The following is a 19249-nucleotide window of genomic DNA, read 5'->3' on the forward strand; positions in this document are numbered from 1 at the left end:
AATGTTGTCTACTCCCGGGGCCTTGTTTCGACTCAGGTCTTTCAGTGCTCTGTCAAACTCTTCGCGCAGTATCATATCTCCCATTTCATCTTCATCTACATCCTCTTCCATTTCCATAATATTGTCCTCAAGTACATCGCCCTTGTCTAAACGCTGTATATACTCCTTCCACCTTTCTGCCTTCCCTTCTTTGCTTAGAACTGGGTTTCCATCTGAGCTCTTGATATTCATACAAGTGGTTCTCTTCTCTCCAAAGATCTTTTTAATTTTCCTGTAGGCAGTATCTATCTTACCCTTAGTGAGACAAGCCTCTACATCCTTACATTTGTCCTCTAGCCATCCCCGCTTAGCCATTTTGCACTTCCTGTCGATCTCATTTTTGAGACGTTTGTATTCCTTTTTGCCTGCTTCATTCACTGCATTTTTATATTTTCTCCTTTCATCAATTAAATTCAATATATCTTCTGTTACCCAAGGATTTCTATTAGCCCTCGTCTTTTTACCTACTTGATCGTCTGCTGCCTTCACTACTTCATCCCTCAGAGCTACTCATTCTTCTTCTACTGTATTTCTTTCCTCCATTCCTGTCAATTGTTCCCTTATGCTCTCCCTGAAACTCTGTACAACCTCTGGTTCTTTCAGTTTATCCAGGTCCCATCTCCTTAAATTCCCACCTTTTTTCAGTTTCTTCAGTTTCAATCTGCAGTTCATAACCAATAGATTGTGGTCAGAATCCACATCTGCCCCTAGAAATGTCTTACAATTTAAAATCTGGTTCCTAAATCTCTGTCTTACCGTTATATAATCTATCCGATACCTTTTAGTATCTCCAGGATTCTTCCAGGTATACAACCTTCTTTTATGATTCTTGAACCAAGTGTTAGCTATGATTAAGTTATGCTCTGTGCAAAATTCTACAAGGCAGCTTCCTCTTTCATTTCTTCCCCCCAATCCATATTCACGTACTATGTTCCCTTCTCTCCCTTTTCCTACTGACGAATTCCAGTCACCCATGACTATTAAATTTTCGTCTCCCTTCACTACCTGAATAATTTCTTTTATCTCGTCATACATTTCATCAATTTCTTCATCATCTGCAGAGCTAGTTGGCATATAAACTTGTACAACTGTAGTAGGCATGGGCTTTGTGTCTATCTTGGCCACAATAATGCGTTCACTGTGCTGTTTGTAGTAGCTAACCTGCACTCCTATTTTTTATTCATTATTAAACCTACCCCTGCATTACCCCTATTTGATTTTGTATTTATAACCCTGTATTCACCTGACCAGAAGTCTTGTCCCTCCTGCCACCGAACTTCACTAATTCCCACTGTATCTAACTTTAACCTATCCATTTCCCTTTTTAAATTTTCTAACCTACCTGCCCGATTAAGGGATCTGACATTCCACGCTCCGATCCGTAGAACGCCAGTTTTCTTTCTCCTGATAACGACGTCCTCTTGAGTAGTCCCCGCCCGGAGAACCGAATGGGGGACTATTTTATCTCCGGAATATTTTACCCAAGAGGATGCCATCATCATTTAATCATACAGTAAAGCTGCATGTCCTCGGGAAAAATTACGGCTGTAGTTTCCCCTTGCTTTCAGCCGTTCGCAGTACGAGCACAGCAAGGCTGTTTTGGTTAAAGTTACAAGGCCAGATCAGTCAATCATCCAGACTGTTGCCCCTGCAACTACTGAAAAGGCTGCTGCCCCTCTTCAGCAACCACATGTTTGTCTGGCCTCTCAACAGATACCCCTCCGTTGTGGTTGCACCTACGGTACGGCCATCTGTATCGCTGAGGCACACAAGCCTCCCCACCAACGGCAAGGTCCATGGTTCATGGGGGGAGGGGGAGGTTACCATGAGAAAAAGATTGAATAATCAACGAAAGGATAACGTTCTACGAGTCGGGGCGTGGAATGTCAGAAGCTTGAACGTGGTAGGGAAACTAGAAAATCTGGAAAGGGAAATGCAAAGGCTCAATCTAGATATAGTAGGGGTCAGTGAAGTGAAGTGGAAGGAAGACAAGGATTTCTGGTCAGATGAGTATCGGGTATATCAACAGCAGCAGAAAATGGTATAACAGGTGTAGGATTCGTTATGAATAGGAAGGTAGGGCAGAGAGTGTGTTACTGTGAACAGTTCAGTGACCGGGTTGTTCTAATCAGAATCGACAGCAGACCAACACCGACAACGATAGTTCAGTTATACATGCCGACGTCGCAAGCTGAAGATGAACAGATAGAGAAAGTGTATGAGGATATTGAAAGGGTAATGCAGTATTTAAAGGGGGACGAAAATCTAATAGTCATGGGCGACTGGAATGTAGTTGTAGGGGAAGGAGTAGAAGAAAAGGTTACAGGAGAATATGGGCTTGGGACAAGGAATGAAAGAGGAGAAAGACTAATTGAGTTCTGTAACAAGTTTCAGCTAGTAATAGCGAATACCCTGTTCAAGAATCACAAGAGGAGGAGGTATACTTGGAAAAGGCCGAGAGATACGGGAAGATTTCAATTGGATTACATCATGGTCAGACAGAGATTCCGAAATCAGATACTGGATTGTAAGGCGTACCCAGGAGCAGATATAGACTCAGATCACAATATAGTAGTGATGAAGAGTAGGCTGAAGTTCAAGACATTAGTCAGGAAGAATCAATACGCAAAGAAGTGGGATACGAAAGTACTAAGGAATGACGAGATACGTTTGAAGTTCTCTAACGCTATAGATACAGCAATAAGGAATAGCGCAGTAGGCAGTACAGTTGAAGAGGAATGGACATCTCTAAAAAGGGCCATCACAGAAGTTGGGAAGGAAAACATAGGTACAAAGAAGGTAGCTGCGAAGTAACCATGGGTAACAGAAGAAATACTTAAGTTGGTTGATGAAAGGAGGAAGTACAAACATGTTCCGGGTAAATCAGGAATACAGAAATACAAGTCGCTGAGGAATGAAATAAATAGGAAGTGCAGGGAAGCTAAGACGAAATGGCTGCAGGAAACATGTGAAGACATCGAAAAAGATATGACTGTCGGAAGGACAGACTCAGCATACAGGAAAGTCAAAACAACCTTTGGTGACATTAAAAGCAACGGTGGTAACATTAAGAGTGCAACGGGAATTCCACTGTTAAATGCAGAGGAGAGAGCAGATAGGTGGAAAGAATACATTGAAAGCCTCTATGAGGGTGAAGATTTGTCTGATGTGATAAAAGAAGAACCAGGAGCCGATTTAGAAGAGATGGTGGATCCAGTATTAGAATCGGAATTTGAAAGAGCTTTTGAGGACTTACGGTCAAATAAGGCAGAAGGGATAGATAACATTCCATCAGAATTTCTATAATCATTGGGGGAAGTGGCAACAAAACGACTATTCACGTTGGTGTGTAGAATATATGAGTCTGGGGACATACCATCTGACTTTCGGAAAAGCATCATCCACACAATTCCGAAGACGGCAAGAGCTGACAAGTGCGAGAATTATCGCACAATCAGCTTACCAGCTCATGCATCGAAGCTGCTTACAAGAATAATATACAGAAGAACGGAAAAGAAAATTGAGAATGCGCTAGGTGACGATCAGTTTGGCTTTAGGAAAAGTAAAGGGACGAGAGAGGCAATTCTGACATTACGGATAATAATGGAACCAAGGCTAAAGAAAGATCAGGACACTTTCATAGGACTTGTCGACCTGGAAAAAGCGTTCGACAATATAAAATGGCACAAGCTGTTCGAGATTCTGAAAAAAGTAGGGGTAAGCTATGGGGAGAGACGGGTCTTATACAATATGTACAACAACCAAGAGGGAATAATAAGAGTGGACGATCAAGAACGAAGTGCTCGTATTAGAAAGGGTGTAAGACAAGGCTGTAGCCTTTCGCCCCTACTCTTTAATCTGTACATCGAGGAAGCAATGATGGAAATAAAAGAAAGGTTCAGGAGTGGAATTAAAATACAAGGTGAAAGGATATCAATGATACGATTCACTGATGACATTGCTATCCCGAGTGAAAGTGAAGAAGAATTAAATGATCTGCTGAACGGAATGAACAGTCTAATGAGTACACAGTACGGTTTAAGAGTAAATCGGAGAAAGACGAAGGTAATGAGAAGTAGTAGAAATGAGAACAGCGAGAAACTTAACATCAGGATTGATGGTCACGAAGTCAATGAAGTTAAGGAATTCTGCTACCTAGGCAGTAAAATAACCAATGACGGACGGAGCAAGGAGGACATCAAAAGCAGACTCGCTAAGGCAAAAAAGGCATTTCTGGCCAAGAGAAGTCTACTAATATCAAATACCGGCCTTAATTTGAGGAAGAAATTTCTGAGGATGTACGTCTGAAGTACAGCATTGTATGGTAGTGAAACATAGGCTGTGGGAAAACCGGAACAGAAGAGAATCGAAGCATTTGAGATGTGGTGCTATAGACGAATGTTGAAAATTAGGTGGACTGATAAGGTAAGGAATGAGGAGGTTCTACGCAGAATCGGAGAGGAAAGGACTATGTGGAAAACACTGATAAGGAGAAGGGACAGGATGATAGGACATCTGCTAAGACATGAGGGAATGACTTCCATGGTACTAGAGGGAGCTGTAGAGGGCAAAAATTGTAGAGAAAGACAGAGATTGGAATACGTCAAGCAAATAATTGTTGACGTAGGTTGCAAGTGCTACTCTGAGATGAAGAGGTTAGCACAGGAAAGGAATTCGTGGCGGGCCGCATCAAACCAGTCAGTAGACTGACGACACGACAAAAAAAAAAAAAAAAAAAAAAAAAAAAAAAAAAAAAAAGAATCACATAACTAATGAGGAGGTATTGGATAGAACTTGGGAGAAGAGAAGTTTGTGGCACAACTTGACAAGAAGAAGGGACCGGTTGGTAGGACATGTTCTGAGGCGTCAAGGGATCACAAATTTAGCATTGAGGGCAGCGTGGAGGGTAAAAATCATAGAGGGAGACCAAGGGATGAGTACACTAAGCAGATTCAGAAGGATGTAGGTTGCATTAGGTACTGGGAGATGGAGAAGGTTGCACAGGATAGAGTAGCAAGGAGAGCTGCATCAAACCAGTCTCAGGACTGAAGACCACAACAACAACAACAACAACAACAGTGGTACATACGTAAATATTACGTTACAACATCGATATTGTAAAAAAAAATCTTGATATTGATCGAGAAATTCGCAAGGATAGCCAAGCACGTTAAAGCACCTTCTTCCAGAACAGAGGGAGGCGCGCCAGTGCCGGATTGAACCCGCGAAGAGGATCAACGATGAGGGCTGGTGTGCCAACCAGCCTGGATTTGGTTTTTAGGTTTCCTACATTCCAATAGGTATGCAATTCCCGCCCCAGTTCCACGTCCCGCAAACAATTAGAAAACGTTCTCACGCTTGCACATGAGATAACTCTCGAAGCAGAGAGCTGGACTGCACAAATTCTGTCGCGTGGGGGGGGGGGGGGGGGGGGGGGGGGCGGAAGGAATGATGCCAGAGAGGGCGTCTGCCCAGCCATTATCACTAACATCGCCAAATCCGATTTAACGCGCTGACCCCACAAAACGAAATCCGCCTGAACAGGTCACGAATGCCCAACGGTACTGATCGTTTGCCGTTTCAGCTTCAGCTCACGACATCACTCGATGCGAATATGGAGGGGCACGTGGTCAGCACACCGCCTTCCCGACCGTAGGAAGATACGGCATAAGGGCAGGAAGGAGAAGGAGAATAACAGTGAACGAGAAATTGTATTGGACAGCAATGTAAATTAAATGAGTGCATAGTGTTCTTTACTAAACAACGAGAATGTATGACTGACCAGCTCCATTATATGAATAACCCGTAAACAAAAATGATGACCCAGCGACAAAAATAGCAATAACAAATGCAGAATATTCTCATTAATTTAGTGCTAGTAAACAGCTTAGCGACTGAATATGCGGCGGTCTCACCTCCAGGAGGCCCTCGATGATGCGCAGGGCGAGTAACAGGTAGACGGAGAGCCGCGCCAGCGGCGGCGTCAGCAGCGTGAGGGCGGCCGTGGCGGCGATGCCCGCCCCGTACAGCCGCGCGCCGCCCACACGCGCCGCCAGCCAGCCGCCCGGGATCTGCGTCACCACGTAGCCCCAGAAGAAGGCGCCCAGCACCAGGCCCTGCGTGCCCGGCGACCACTCGAACTCGCGGCTCTGCGGGCACCAGCCACACACTGCGCGTCACTTACCAGCTGTCGCAGTGTGAGCTGTAGACTACGTAGATTCCTGCTCGAGTCCAAAGTAGCGAACGGTGTTATGCTGATGAGCCAAACATTATGACCATCTCCTTAGTAGTGTTGGTCCACATGTAGAATGTGAAAGCTTTCCAGATTCCTGTGGCATCGGACGTCTACACACAGGTCATGTTTGTAGGCACTGAGCTGGTGCCACATAGTGTACCAGATGTGCACCACCTCAGGTTCAGGCGAACTTAGTTAACATTTCACTACCATGCTCCTCTAACCACGGGCAGTTATCTGACTGGAAGATGCCACCAGTATTGGGTAAGACATCAAACAAGAGGAAATGCAGGAGGTCCACAATACTGTTCTCATGGCCCACAAATATCGAGGAACCTTCTATTACTACCACAGGTAACATGGAAGCTTAAGTGAATAACCCACATGGTGTAGTACTGCCTGTGTCTCTGTTGCAGCCCATGTTCCATGCAGTCGTTCACCTGGATGACAGTACATCCAGACATGACCATCGATCTGCTATAGCAATGAAAGAGATTCATCAGACCAGGTGTCTCGATGGGTGTACCCTCACATTGCTAGAGTTGGAAACACATGATCCAATCAGTATTGTTTTGAACATCATCGCTTCGGTGGCTCAAAATGGTTCAAATGGCTCTGAGCACTATGCGACTTAACTTCTGAGGTCATCAGTCGCCTAGAACTTAGAACTAATTAAACCCAACTAACCTAAGGACATCACACACCTCCATGCCCGAGGCAGGATTCAAACCTGCGACTGTAGCGGTCGTTCGGTTCCAGACTGTAGCGCCTACAACCGCAAGGCCACTCTGGCTAGCTCGCTTCGGTGGGTCCAGATGTTATGGTGCACGAAAATATAATGTCGCATGTGCATACTGACCTCCAAATCTTTGAACACAGTACTCTCATCAGTTAACATTATTACAACACTGTACTTCTTCTCCATTTGCATCTTTTCAAGGATGACTATATATTTATGGATGATGATGTATGACTGCATCAAACAGTGCAAGTGGAGGAGCTCTTGGAATGAGAGGATGCCCATGCCCAGCAAATGGATAGGCTCTAAATCCCCCCCCCCCAGACTTAAAACCTACTGGTCACATGTGGGATGTGTGGAGATACATGTAGCAGCATGTCCACATGCACCAACGACTATCCAACAATTGCCATCCGCAATCGTGAAGGAATGGAACGCCCTACCACAAAAAACCTTAATAACCTCATTTCTAGCATGGGAGCACATGGTAGATAATACATTGCCACTCATAGTGATTACAAGTAGTAGGGCAGGGTCGGTTCTGAGCAGAAAATAGTTGATTTCAGCACTTTTTGGTGTCTGCATTCCTGTAACTAATAATGTCAGCGTATTTCCATGTCAGTGTTCCACAAACTGCATTTGTGGTTCACTGAGGCAATTGTCATTATATTCAAAATTACTGACCTTCTCCCACACCTCCACTGCAAAACATCACTGTAATCATGTTCTCAGTCAATTAATGGGGGCTCTCACTGCTTTCAGACAATTTACTCTCTATTCTATCCCCATGCTCTGTAGTGATGGGACCATAACTAATTTGGAAAACTGCTTGCAAAATTGGCAGGAAATAGGTAGAATAGGTCACAAAAATTGCCAAATTGGCAGGATAAGCCAAAACGCAGATGCACGTGACATATGCACACGTGTCTACCCTTGTAGAAAAAGATTCGCACAGTGCAGATGTAACTAGACATTGTAAATAATTAGCTGCCCAATGGTAAGTGCAGGTCTTTTTACTGTATTTAAACAGATTAATTCGAAATCCTCCTTTTCAGCAGTTGCATGAGTCTAGGCATCTGTACTTTGTTGTGAAGGGATTACTAATTAACATCACACATCACAAATAGTATGCACATCTCATGCATACCACACATGGTGCATGCCGTTCATGTGGACGTCACACAAGCGTCATACCCACATCGAAAGTACGTCACACATTGCCTCATGACACTTTATGCAGATGTGCTTCAGCCTGCTGAATAAATTCATCCATTCCTCTGGAAAAAACGCATGCTATGCATAATGCGTAAGAAGAACAAACAAACTGTGAAATATAAAGATGCATTCACACTCATCTCCACCTCCTTTCCCCTCAGTAGCCCAAATATTTGTTGTCAAGTTGGTAGCTGCCAAAGAAAATATAAGAAAAGTATTTACTGTCTTAATTTGAATTTCATTTTATCAAAACTATGTGCTATATTTCAGATAAACATATACTCACATTCACTGGCTCTTCCTGCATTTAGGCATGTATTTTATCAGTATGTAAAATTGACCCCCATAATCATACATAAATATATGCTTGCAAAAATGTGCATCTACTATGTCTAACAAAATTACACATCACCCAACAACATATACCATCCATCCATCTTAAGACTCAGAAGTATAAAAGATGTGTAGTGTGTATATGGCATCTTGAGTTGCTTATTTGATCGAAAAAAATTCGTTTGAACACATGCAGCTCATCTACGACTTGAGACAATCGCCTTTTAAGAGAGAAAGTTATCAACTTCGTGGTACACCAGATACAGCACTGGCAGTACAGCTTTTTTGATATCGAACAGGCAGTCTGTGTGGAGCATAATGCACTGTACTGGAGATTTTTACTGACAACCTCCAAAAGACAGCTGCCAGCATGTGGTGTCTACTCCACGGCAAGTGCTTACTGTCAACAGAACTGACAGCTTCCTTGTAGACACAGTATGTGCAAATATCAGTGCATGGGCGTTCTGTATGTAAGCTGCTACAATGAATGTGGTGTGTCTTTGGTATTCAACCAACTGAAAAAAATTCTGAACTGTTTTTCAGAGTGGATAACATAGGCAGTAGGTTTCACGAGACTCGGCTGCTGATAGCGAGCCTAGTGGGACAGCTTTCCTGGGACAGCTCATCACCATGCAAATACACCTCTTCGATTCATATTGACAGTACGTTAAACCTATGTCCCCCCTCCACTCCTATAAACAATCAGTTTAGAGCTAGGATTGAATGTACTATGTGCTATATCTCAGCAGTTCAGTGTGATGCTAGACATCAAGTATAGCACACACAAGATAGAATGTGTGTCTGCCTACTATAAATTGATGTGTAAATACGTTCATTCATGTATAAAAAGATCCGTTCAATTCCGGTATAACTGCATATTGTAAATAATTAGTTCAGATTTACCATTGGAAAAAACTGATTGCCTTATATATAGACATGTCTGATTGTCAGCACATCTATATAGTCATATAGAGTCATATGTTAACAACAGCCTCAATAGTTGGTTTAGTATTTACACCTGCAACAAATGTTACATTAGAATTTTTTCAGATGCGCATGCACACACAAAGAGATATATATATATATATACTCCGGCTCTAGCTGCTATCATACATACTGCACACATGAAGTGGAGGGCAAACCATGCTTCCAGCCTACGTTTCATGCATGTGAAACTGTAATCACGCCACCAGCTGACAGGTAGCCATCATGTGCCACCTTGGTGTGCAAACTTCTGAGGGCACTCCAACCCACATAACGTGTCGCTTCATAATGACTCTTATGAGTTGGTTACTCCAATGTCACATGACCTCTCAGTCACAGCTCAAGTAACGTGTAGCGTGATGCAGAGCACTCGTGCCATTGAGGTCTTGTAAAATCATGCCTCCTATTGCATCTGTTCTGTAATACTATTCAAAATCTTTTTTGGTCATATAAGCAGTCTTCTGAATATCAAATGTTGCCTCATGCTGGCACTAGCCTTGCTATCACCAGATGTCTCAAGTAACATGCAGTAAGACCCAGAGCACTCTTGATCAAATAAGCAAATTAGGCTCTATCGAGATGAGAGAGAATTGTTGGCACTGGCTTGCTGAGCTGATAATTTTGAAGTGAGAAGTTACTAATGGTATGTGATATTATTTGTAGATATGTAGAAAAATATTAGTGCATAACTACTGCTCCATCAGATTTTTAAAATGTCTGCATCCCTACTAATTTCAGCTAAAAAAAACCTGCTTGTTGGCGACAGTGGCGGATACAGAAAAACCTCAAGGAGGGAGCGCTAAAGATATCTTGAGCTACCTTTAATTTTACCGTAATAAAAAATAATCAAGTCACATACAAAGTTTAAGAAAGTTTTATTTAAACTGATTATACACATATACAAGACAATGCCATCTTATGATATAAAGAAGTTACAATTGTCGTTCTATTTCTTAAATGATGAATTATATGCGCCTATTCTTCCTGGCAAAATGATTAATTACATCGTCAATAGGACAATCAATGTCAGGGCGAGTGTTCGACAGAGCCAAGCCATTAAGTAGATCCTCCTTCATTGTCGACCTAAGCCATGTCTTTGTACGCCGCAATGTTGAAAAACTTCTTTTTGCTGTAGCAATAGATGCAGGCAGACAAGTAAATATTTTGTATTTCACACTTGCACTTGCTACAACTAGGACTTTGTAGTTACTCATTCTTCAGTCTTAATATTTCTGCTTCTGAACGTAAACTAGCTTCCCATTCGGCGAAGAGTATGTATTTATAACGTTACGCATAGAAGATTCTCTGCACAAGAAAACAGTAGAATACTCACGGCTTTTCTCTAAAAAATGTCAGAGAGAATAACCTATCGAGATCACTAGAATGGCCGCGACTTTTGTCGTAGGTATGTGTTAGCGTTCTATGTGCCAGACAGAAACGTATAAAATACGATGACACGGACGCGAGTGCTACATAGGAAAGTACAACTACTCGATAACTCGATTCAGTCGAATCGAATGGTGAAAGAAACGAACGAATAGCGTGTGGGCCGACTGGCGGGGGCGGCGCGAGTGGCAATGCGGGCAGACCCGCAAGGGGGTGTGGGGTGGGTGTGCTGGGGGGGGGGGGGGGGGGAAGGCGCGCTCTACGCGCCCCCATACGTATCCACCACTGGTTGGCGATGAATAACTGTCGATGTAGTCAATGTGTAAGCGAATGTTAGATATTTTAAATGGTGAAACAGATGCAGATTATCAATGACATAGAGCTTGCTAGATTCGAGAATAAATCGGATTCTTTGAGGATAAGAAGTGCATCATTATGAACACCTAACAGGAACTTATTCTGGTTCGAAGTGCTATGGATAATACTGCAATGCAAATGCCAGCATCTCAGTCTGCCTATCACGATCACTAACCCACAGCATAGATCTCAGCACCTGACTATTTAATGCAAATGTGCGCAGTGCAAGAATTCAGAGGATGTGATTCCTTGTAGCAATTGTTTATTTGCTGTACCTAGAGCAGGTATTTGTGTAAAAATGAATCAGGTACAATTACAGCAAATTACAGAACTGGCCAATAATTTGCTGCTAATAGTATTGCTATGAAACTTTAGGGCAGCCATTAATTATGGTGTTATCAGCTAGCATTTGTAGGGTGAATAGCACACAGTCACAGTTCACCTAAGAAACTACCATTTTTGCAAAATTTACCATCACATCATTAAATTATACACAGTAATGTCAAAATATCGTATGTCAATATTTACCGCCGTTCTGCGGAATATGATATGCTGTTGTTAATTTATACACACTGCAGGGTCAAGGTATCTTACCTCGAGATACTTTGCAGCCATTATTAAGTGTGATGACTCTGATACTGATACTTCTCCCCCCTTTATTGCATGATTAAAATCTTGCAGAACAGTCACTGGATGCAATTACTTCCACAAAACATCTGAAGTATGAGTGCAGAGAAATATCAGAAGTAACAACCACATAAAATTAACCACAAGTAAGGCAGATGCCAGACAGATTCCGTGGAAGAATCGTCGAGAAATGTAGTCTATCAACAGAAGAACTGGCTTACAAAACACTTGTTTGACCAATTGACCAATATTTGAACATTGCTCATCTGTATGGGGTCAATACCAGAAAGAGGATATAGAGAAGATCCAAAGAAGAGTGGCACGTTTCTCTACAGGTTCATTTAGTAGTCACAAAAGCGTCACACAGATGATCAATCAACTCCAGTGGCAGACACTGTAAGAGAGGCTTCCTGCATCACAGAGTGGTTTTTGTTAAAGTTCTGAGAGCGTACATTCCTAGAAAAGCCAACAATCATATTGCTTTCACCTATGAACGTCTCGCGAAGGGAATATGACGATAAAATTAGAGAGATTCAAGCCCACATGCAGGCTTATCAGCAATCATTCTGCCTGCAAACTATTTTCGACTCAAAGAGGAAAAAGAGGAAGTGACAGTGGTGCATAAAGCACCATCCACCACACGCTTGCTTGTGGAATAAATGTAGATACAGATGCACAGATCTTGAATGACGAGTTTCACATGCCACTGCCATGTGTGTGATTGCATGTGTGTCAACATAACACAATGTTGACATTGGAATGACGTTGATGTAACATTACACTGACGAAAATGATCACATCAGCCAAGATCAGACACTTATGTCAGGCAGTTAATTATTTGCAATGTGCAGTTACAACTACAGTGCATAAATCTTTTTCTACAAGAATGCATGCACATCAGTTTGCAGTAGGCAGATACACATCAGCAAAAAGTGTTCAGTTTTGGGACAGCCACATCTGCATTTTGCATCAGGTTAGAGCTAGATTTTAATGCAATAAAATAATCGCAATCTCACACTAGGAGCTATAGCTCAGCAGCTTAGTGTGATGCTAGAATGGAACTCATGTCAAGTATTACTCACATGAGGTAGATTGTTCATCTGCCTACTGCAAATTGGTGTCTAAATATGTCCATTCTTGTAGAAAAAGACCCATACAATGCAAATGTCACTGTACATTGTAAATAACTAGTGCACGTGTTCCTACTCAAAAACTGACCACTTTATGCAGATACGTCTGATTGTCAGCATGTCTGTACCGATCCAGATGTTAAATGGTACAGAGCACTATGGTATGTGTTGGAACACTGCCCGTGGACTGTTGCTGCTGTGGTGGGGCAGACAAAGCCTGCGGTTCTGCTAGTACCAGATCAGGGGCGTGTTGTATTGCTGGAAGAAAAAAACTGTTGGACAACTCACTGGATCGGTGCCAACTGCTTCTTGCATGGCTGGAGAGGCAGAATGGGTGGCATTTCCAAAAGCGAAGACAGTTCCAGCAATTGAAATTCATCCTCTTTTAGAAAGCAATCAGGTACTGCATATTCATGTTGTTCTGTTCTATCGTCATTATTTGTTGAACAATATTCCCACTTATATATCTCTATTATAGATTGCTGTGTACTCTGAATAAACTGTCATACCCTCTTCCATAATTATATCTTTCCATTCTTGATGTAGAAGGCTGTGAATGCGTTTCTCTGATGGATGTTAATGATAAATACAATTGTTGAAGTCTTCTTTGCTCGACACAAATATCTTGTCAGCTGACCATAGGATACTCAGGGAACTGGAGAGACAGGACTCTGAAGATGCAACGCTAAGAAGAAGAGCTGCTTGACAGCCCTTTGGATCTTTATTACCATACAGGGTGATTTTTTCCACTGTGTACAAATTGTAGGGATTGATCAATCAGAGGATACGGAACAAAAAGGGTCAAATGAATTTATGTCCATAAATGCATGGTTTTCATATTAGAGACCATTTATTCAATGATAGATTGTTACAGAGACTGTGGTCTCATACAAGGTGTACCATACAGCCATAGTTACAGTATGTGTTGAAAATGGTTTCCATGTGCCTCAATGCATGTTTGTATATGCTGCCGTAGCATGTTTTGTTTCACACTTTCACATTGGCCAGGTGCGTCCGAACAGTGTGAAAGGCAGCATGCATATGCTGCTCCAGTGTCTCCACATTTGGAACGGGCTCTGCATACACGATACTTTTGATGTGGCTGCATAACCAGGAATTGCACAGGTTGAGATCCGGTGAATGAGCAGGCCATGCAACTGGACCACCTTGTCCAATCCATTGACTAGGGAAGATGTGATTGAGATACATCCAGATCTTAACAGCAAAGTGGGCTGGAGCACCATCATGTAGCAGCCACATAACCCCTGGAATCATCAGTGGCACTTCTTCCAGCAGGCGAAGCAAAGACACTGGCAAGAAACGTCGATAGTCCCGACCCGTTAGGTGATTTGGAAGGAAGACTGTCCCAAAATACGGTCGCCAAAAAATCCCGGCCCACACATTCTGATGGTTCGCTATCGTCATACCACGATGTTTCTGTATACTAGCCCACAGGTGACTGTTATGAAAGTTGAAGATACCATTCCGTGTAAAGGTGGACTCATTTGTGAATAGGATTGATGACACAGGTCCTAGAATCGTGAAAAAAATGGTTCAAATGGGTCTGAGCACTATGGGACTTAACATCTGAGGTCATCAGTCCCCTAGAACTTAGAACTACTTAAACCTAACTAACCTAAGGACATCACACACATCCATGCCCGAGGACCGGTTCGAACCTGCGACCGTAGCGGTCGTGCGGTTCCAGACTGAATCGCCTAGAACCGCTCGGCCACTCCGGCCGGCTCTAGAATCGTGGTTGGCTGGCGAAGAAACCAGTGAAAAAACTGCTCATGATGTGGAAAGTCTGTCGCCAGTAATCTCTGCATATGCTGTAACTGATAAGGGTAGTAACAATTGTCATGGAGAATGTTCCACACGTTCGACTGGCTTACCTTGTACTGGCGGGGCAACTGACTGGTACTGACACGGCGGTCGCCTTCCAAAGTGTTAATCACGTTTTCCTCAAAGCCTGACTTCCGAACATTTTGGGTACGTCCTTCATGCTTTCCTCCTTCCTGAAACAACCCTGCCTCAGGCAGACGGCGAAACACTGTTACGAACATTGAATGCTGTGGTTGTTGTTGGCGGGGACTGGCCACCGCCCGTTGCCTTTTGCCTTTCCGAAAGTAAACACCGTGTCGGCAAGCTCTCGATTCGAAAACGGAACGACCGTGTATAACGCTGTATCACATCCACTACAAGGTGAGTCAGCAAGAGAATGAATCGGACACAACATTACCAATTACTATGGTGGGAGAGGACTCTAGAGCATGAAGTATGAGGAACAGTACCACCCTCTAGGAGGAAACCATGCACACCGTAACTGTGGTTCATGGTACAGTGCGTATAAGACAGCAGCCCGTGTAAAGAAAAGTATGATTGAATAAACAGTCTCTAGCATGGGAATCATGCATTTCTGGACATAAATTCATTAGACCTTTTTTATTCCATATCCTCTCACCGATTAATCCCACCCCTGCGGGATTAGCCGAGCGGTGTGGGGCGCTGCAGCCATGGACTGTGCGGCTGGTCCCGGCTGAGGTTCGAGTCCTCCCTTGGGCATGGGTGTGTGTGTTTGTCCTTAAGATAATTTAGGTTAAGTAGTGTTTAAGCTTAGGGACTGATGACCTTAGAGGTTAAGTCCCATAAGATTTTACACACATATTTTTGATTAGTTGGGTTGGGGTTGTTTGGGGGAAGAGACCAAACAGCGAGGTCATCGGTCTCATCGGATTAGGGAAGGATGGGGAAGGAAGTCGGCCGTGCCCTTTCAAAGGAACCATCCCAGCATTTGCTTGGAGTGATGTAGGGAAATCACGGAAAACCTAAATCAGGATGGCCGGACGCGGGATTGAACCGTCGTCCTCCCGAATGCGAGTCCAGTGTTTTTTGATTAATCCCTAGAGTTTGTACACGGCGGAAAAAATCACCCTGTGTTTATGGTACATACAGACTCCCAATAACCAAAGCAATTTCAAAGGTGATTAACGTTCAAGACGGTTACGGCGTGTATTTAACGCAAAGCTGATTTGCATCCTCATAGGGGAGCTACCAGCGCCGCTGTTACGCGACTGGCACCAAATTTGATTAGACATCATCTTTCAGATGTAGAAACACGCCTACCAACTTTCGTTTATGTCGTCCTTCTTGGTGCTGCGATCTTTTTTCGGTTAGCGTATTTTGAAGGGGATAACATTTATGTAGATGAATAAATAAAATTATTTCTAAAAAACAAGAATGTCAGTTATTTTTTGAGCACATTCGTACATCACACTATGTACAGAGTGAATAGCCATCGATATGCGTCTTCAAATGTCTGTGAAACCTGGGTGTAAACTAAGCTGTTACTTACCGTAGAGAGGGTGCCGTTGGCCAGCGTGACGTTGCGCTCGGCCGTCATGGCGACGATGGCGACGCTGAGGTTGACGCGCAGCGAGTAGACGTTGAAGAAGCCGAGGAAGGCGAGCAGCGACAGCAGGCGGCGCCGCCGCCGCCAGAAGGCCCAGCCGGCGCCCAAGCCGTCGCTGGGGGGCCTGCGGCAGCCAAGAAACCGCTTTCACCCCCACCGTCATCCACACCAGGCCACCGCTCCTCTGACCTCGTGCATCTGACTATACAGGGTGGTCCATTGATAGCGACCGGGCCAAATATCTCACGAAATAAGCGCCAAACGAAAAAACTACAAACAACGAAACTCGTCTAGCTTGAAAGGAGAAACCAGATGGCGCTATGGTTGGCCCGCTAGATGGCGCTGCCATAGGTCAAACGGATATCAACTGCGTTTTTTTTTAAATAGGAACCCCCATTTTTTATTACAGATTCGTGTAGTACGTAAAGAAGTGTGAATGTTTTAGTTGGACCACTTTTTTCACTTTGTGATAGATGGCGCCGTAATAGTCACAAACGTATAAGTACGTGGTATCTCGTAACATTCTGCCAGTGCGGACGGTATTTGCTTCGTGATACACTACCCGTGTTAAAATGGATCGTTTACAAACTGTGGAAAAGGTCGATATCATGTTGATATATGGCTATTGTGATCAAAACGCCCAACGGGCGTGTGCTATGTATACTGCTCGGTCTCCTGGACGACATCATCCAAGTGTCCGGACCGTTCGCTGGATAGTTACCTTATTTAAGGAAACGGGAAGTGTTCAGCCACATGTGCAACAAATGATGATGCCCAAGTAGGGGTTTTAGCTGCAGTCGCGGCTAATCCGCACATCAGTGGCAGACAAATTGCGCGAGAATCGGGAATCTCAAAAACGTCGGTTTTGAGAATGCTACATCAACATCGATTGCACCCGTACCATATTTCTATGCACCAGGAATTGCAGGGCGACGACTTTGAACGTCGTGTACAGTTCTGCCACTGGGCACAAGAGAAATTACGGGACGATGACAGATTTTTTGCACGCGTTCTATTTAGCGACGAAGCGTGATTCGCCAACAGCGGTAACATAAACCGGCATAATATGCGCTATTGGGCAACGGAAAATCCACGATGGCTGCGACAAGTGGAACCTCAGCGACCTTGGCGGGTTGATGTATGGTGCGGCATTATGTCAGTAAGGATAATTGGCCCCCATTTTATCGATGGCAGTCTAAATGGTGCAATGTATGCTGATTTCCTACGTAATGTTCTACTTATGTTACTACAAGATGTTTCACTGCATGACAGAATGGCGATTTACTTCCAACATGATGGATGTCCGGCGCATAGCTCGCGTGCGGTTGAAGCGGTATTGATTTGCATATTTCATGACAGGCGGATTGGAAGCACCATACCACAGCCCGCACGTTCACCGGATCTGACGTCCACGCATTTCTTTCTCTGGGGAATGTTGAAGAATATTTGCTATTGTCATCCACCGACAACGCCTGACAACATGCGTCATCCCATTGTCAATGCACGTGCGAACATCACGGAAGGCGAACTACTCGCTGTTGAGAGGAATGTCGTTACACGTATTGCCAAATGCATTGAGATTCACGGACATCATTCTGAGCATTTATTGTACCTAAGTTCTCTATTTTAATTTAAAAAACCTACCTGTTACCAACTGTTCGTCTAAAATTGTGAGCCATATGTTTGTGGCCATTACAACGCCATCTATTACAAAGCGAAAAAAGTGGTCCAACTAAAACATTCATATTTCTTTACGTACTACACGAATATGTAATAAAAATGGGGGTTCCTACTTAAAAAAAACGAAGTTGGTATCCGTTTGACCTATGGCAGCGCCATGTAGCGGGCCAACCATAGCGCCATCTGGTTTCCCCCTTCAAGCTAGACATGTTTCGTTCTTTGTTGTTTTATCGTTTGACGCTTATTTCGTGAGATATATGGTCCAATCACGATCAACAGACAACCACACAGCGTGGCTCATTTAGTACTCAACATACAGAGAAACCACAGAAGCTATACAGTCCGATCACAATCTGACCAATATTACGTTAAAATGGCGTGTGTCCACCCTTCGCCTCCATGATTACATGAACTCTATTACTCGGGTGTCTCAAGTCGTGGAGGAATGACAGCCCATTCTTTCTCAACAGGTGAAACTAGAGAAGCTAGAGATGTTGGACGCTGGAGACTGGAGGCAAGTCGACGTTTTAACTCATCCCAGAGGTGTACCGTTGGGTTCAGGTCGGGACTCCGGGAAGGCCAATGCAATTCAGGAGCGATATTGTATACAAACCCTTGCCTCACAGATGATGCTTTATGACAGGGTGTGATATCATGCTGACACAAAAACTCATCGTCTCCGATCTGTTCCTGTACTGTGTGGAGAACATTACGCTGTAAAATGTTTTTTTTCTGAAATGATATACATTGCAACAGTGACCTGTTAGTAATATTTTATTATTACTACGCGCTTCGGCAGCATGCTGCCATCATTAGGTGCATTTACAGTTAATTTTACATTGTAATTAATATGAAATGAGGTTAGTTTCCTTTGCCATGTGTGCCAGTCAGGTTAGGTGTCAAAAAGACGCCTGTTCTGGAAGATAAATATGTTATGAATGTGTACATGTCTGATTTGCATCATTAGTCATTTTCTTAGTGCATTTGCTAACATTTTTATTGGTAATTTCGATGTCTGGAACCCAGAGCACAGTGACAAGTTGATCACAACTCAACGCTTTCACAATCATTTTTTACACCAATCCAAAGAGTCTTGAGAGCTAAGATAAACT

General features: G+C 43.4%; 1 protein-coding gene across 1 annotated transcript in view; it reads right to left on the reverse strand.

Annotated features, from left to right (window-relative positions):
- LOC124595054 (vesicular glutamate transporter 2-like) overlaps positions 1 to 19249 on the reverse strand; it is a 170555-nt gene that overhangs the window by 55750 nt on the left and 95556 nt on the right. The window contains exons 3-4 of the mRNA XM_047133619.1: positions 16401 to 16581; positions 5955 to 6188 (exon numbers count right to left, since the gene is read on the reverse strand). Coding sequence (XP_046989575.1) covers positions 5955 to 6188; positions 16401 to 16581 — 415 coding nt within the window. The remainder of the gene's footprint in view (positions 1 to 5954; positions 6189 to 16400; positions 16582 to 19249) is intronic.

This window comes from Schistocerca americana, chromosome 2, assembly GCF_021461395.2.
Source record: "Schistocerca americana isolate TAMUIC-IGC-003095 chromosome 2, iqSchAmer2.1, whole genome shotgun sequence".
Taxonomy (NCBI): Eukaryota; Metazoa; Arthropoda; class Insecta; order Orthoptera; family Acrididae; genus Schistocerca; species Schistocerca americana.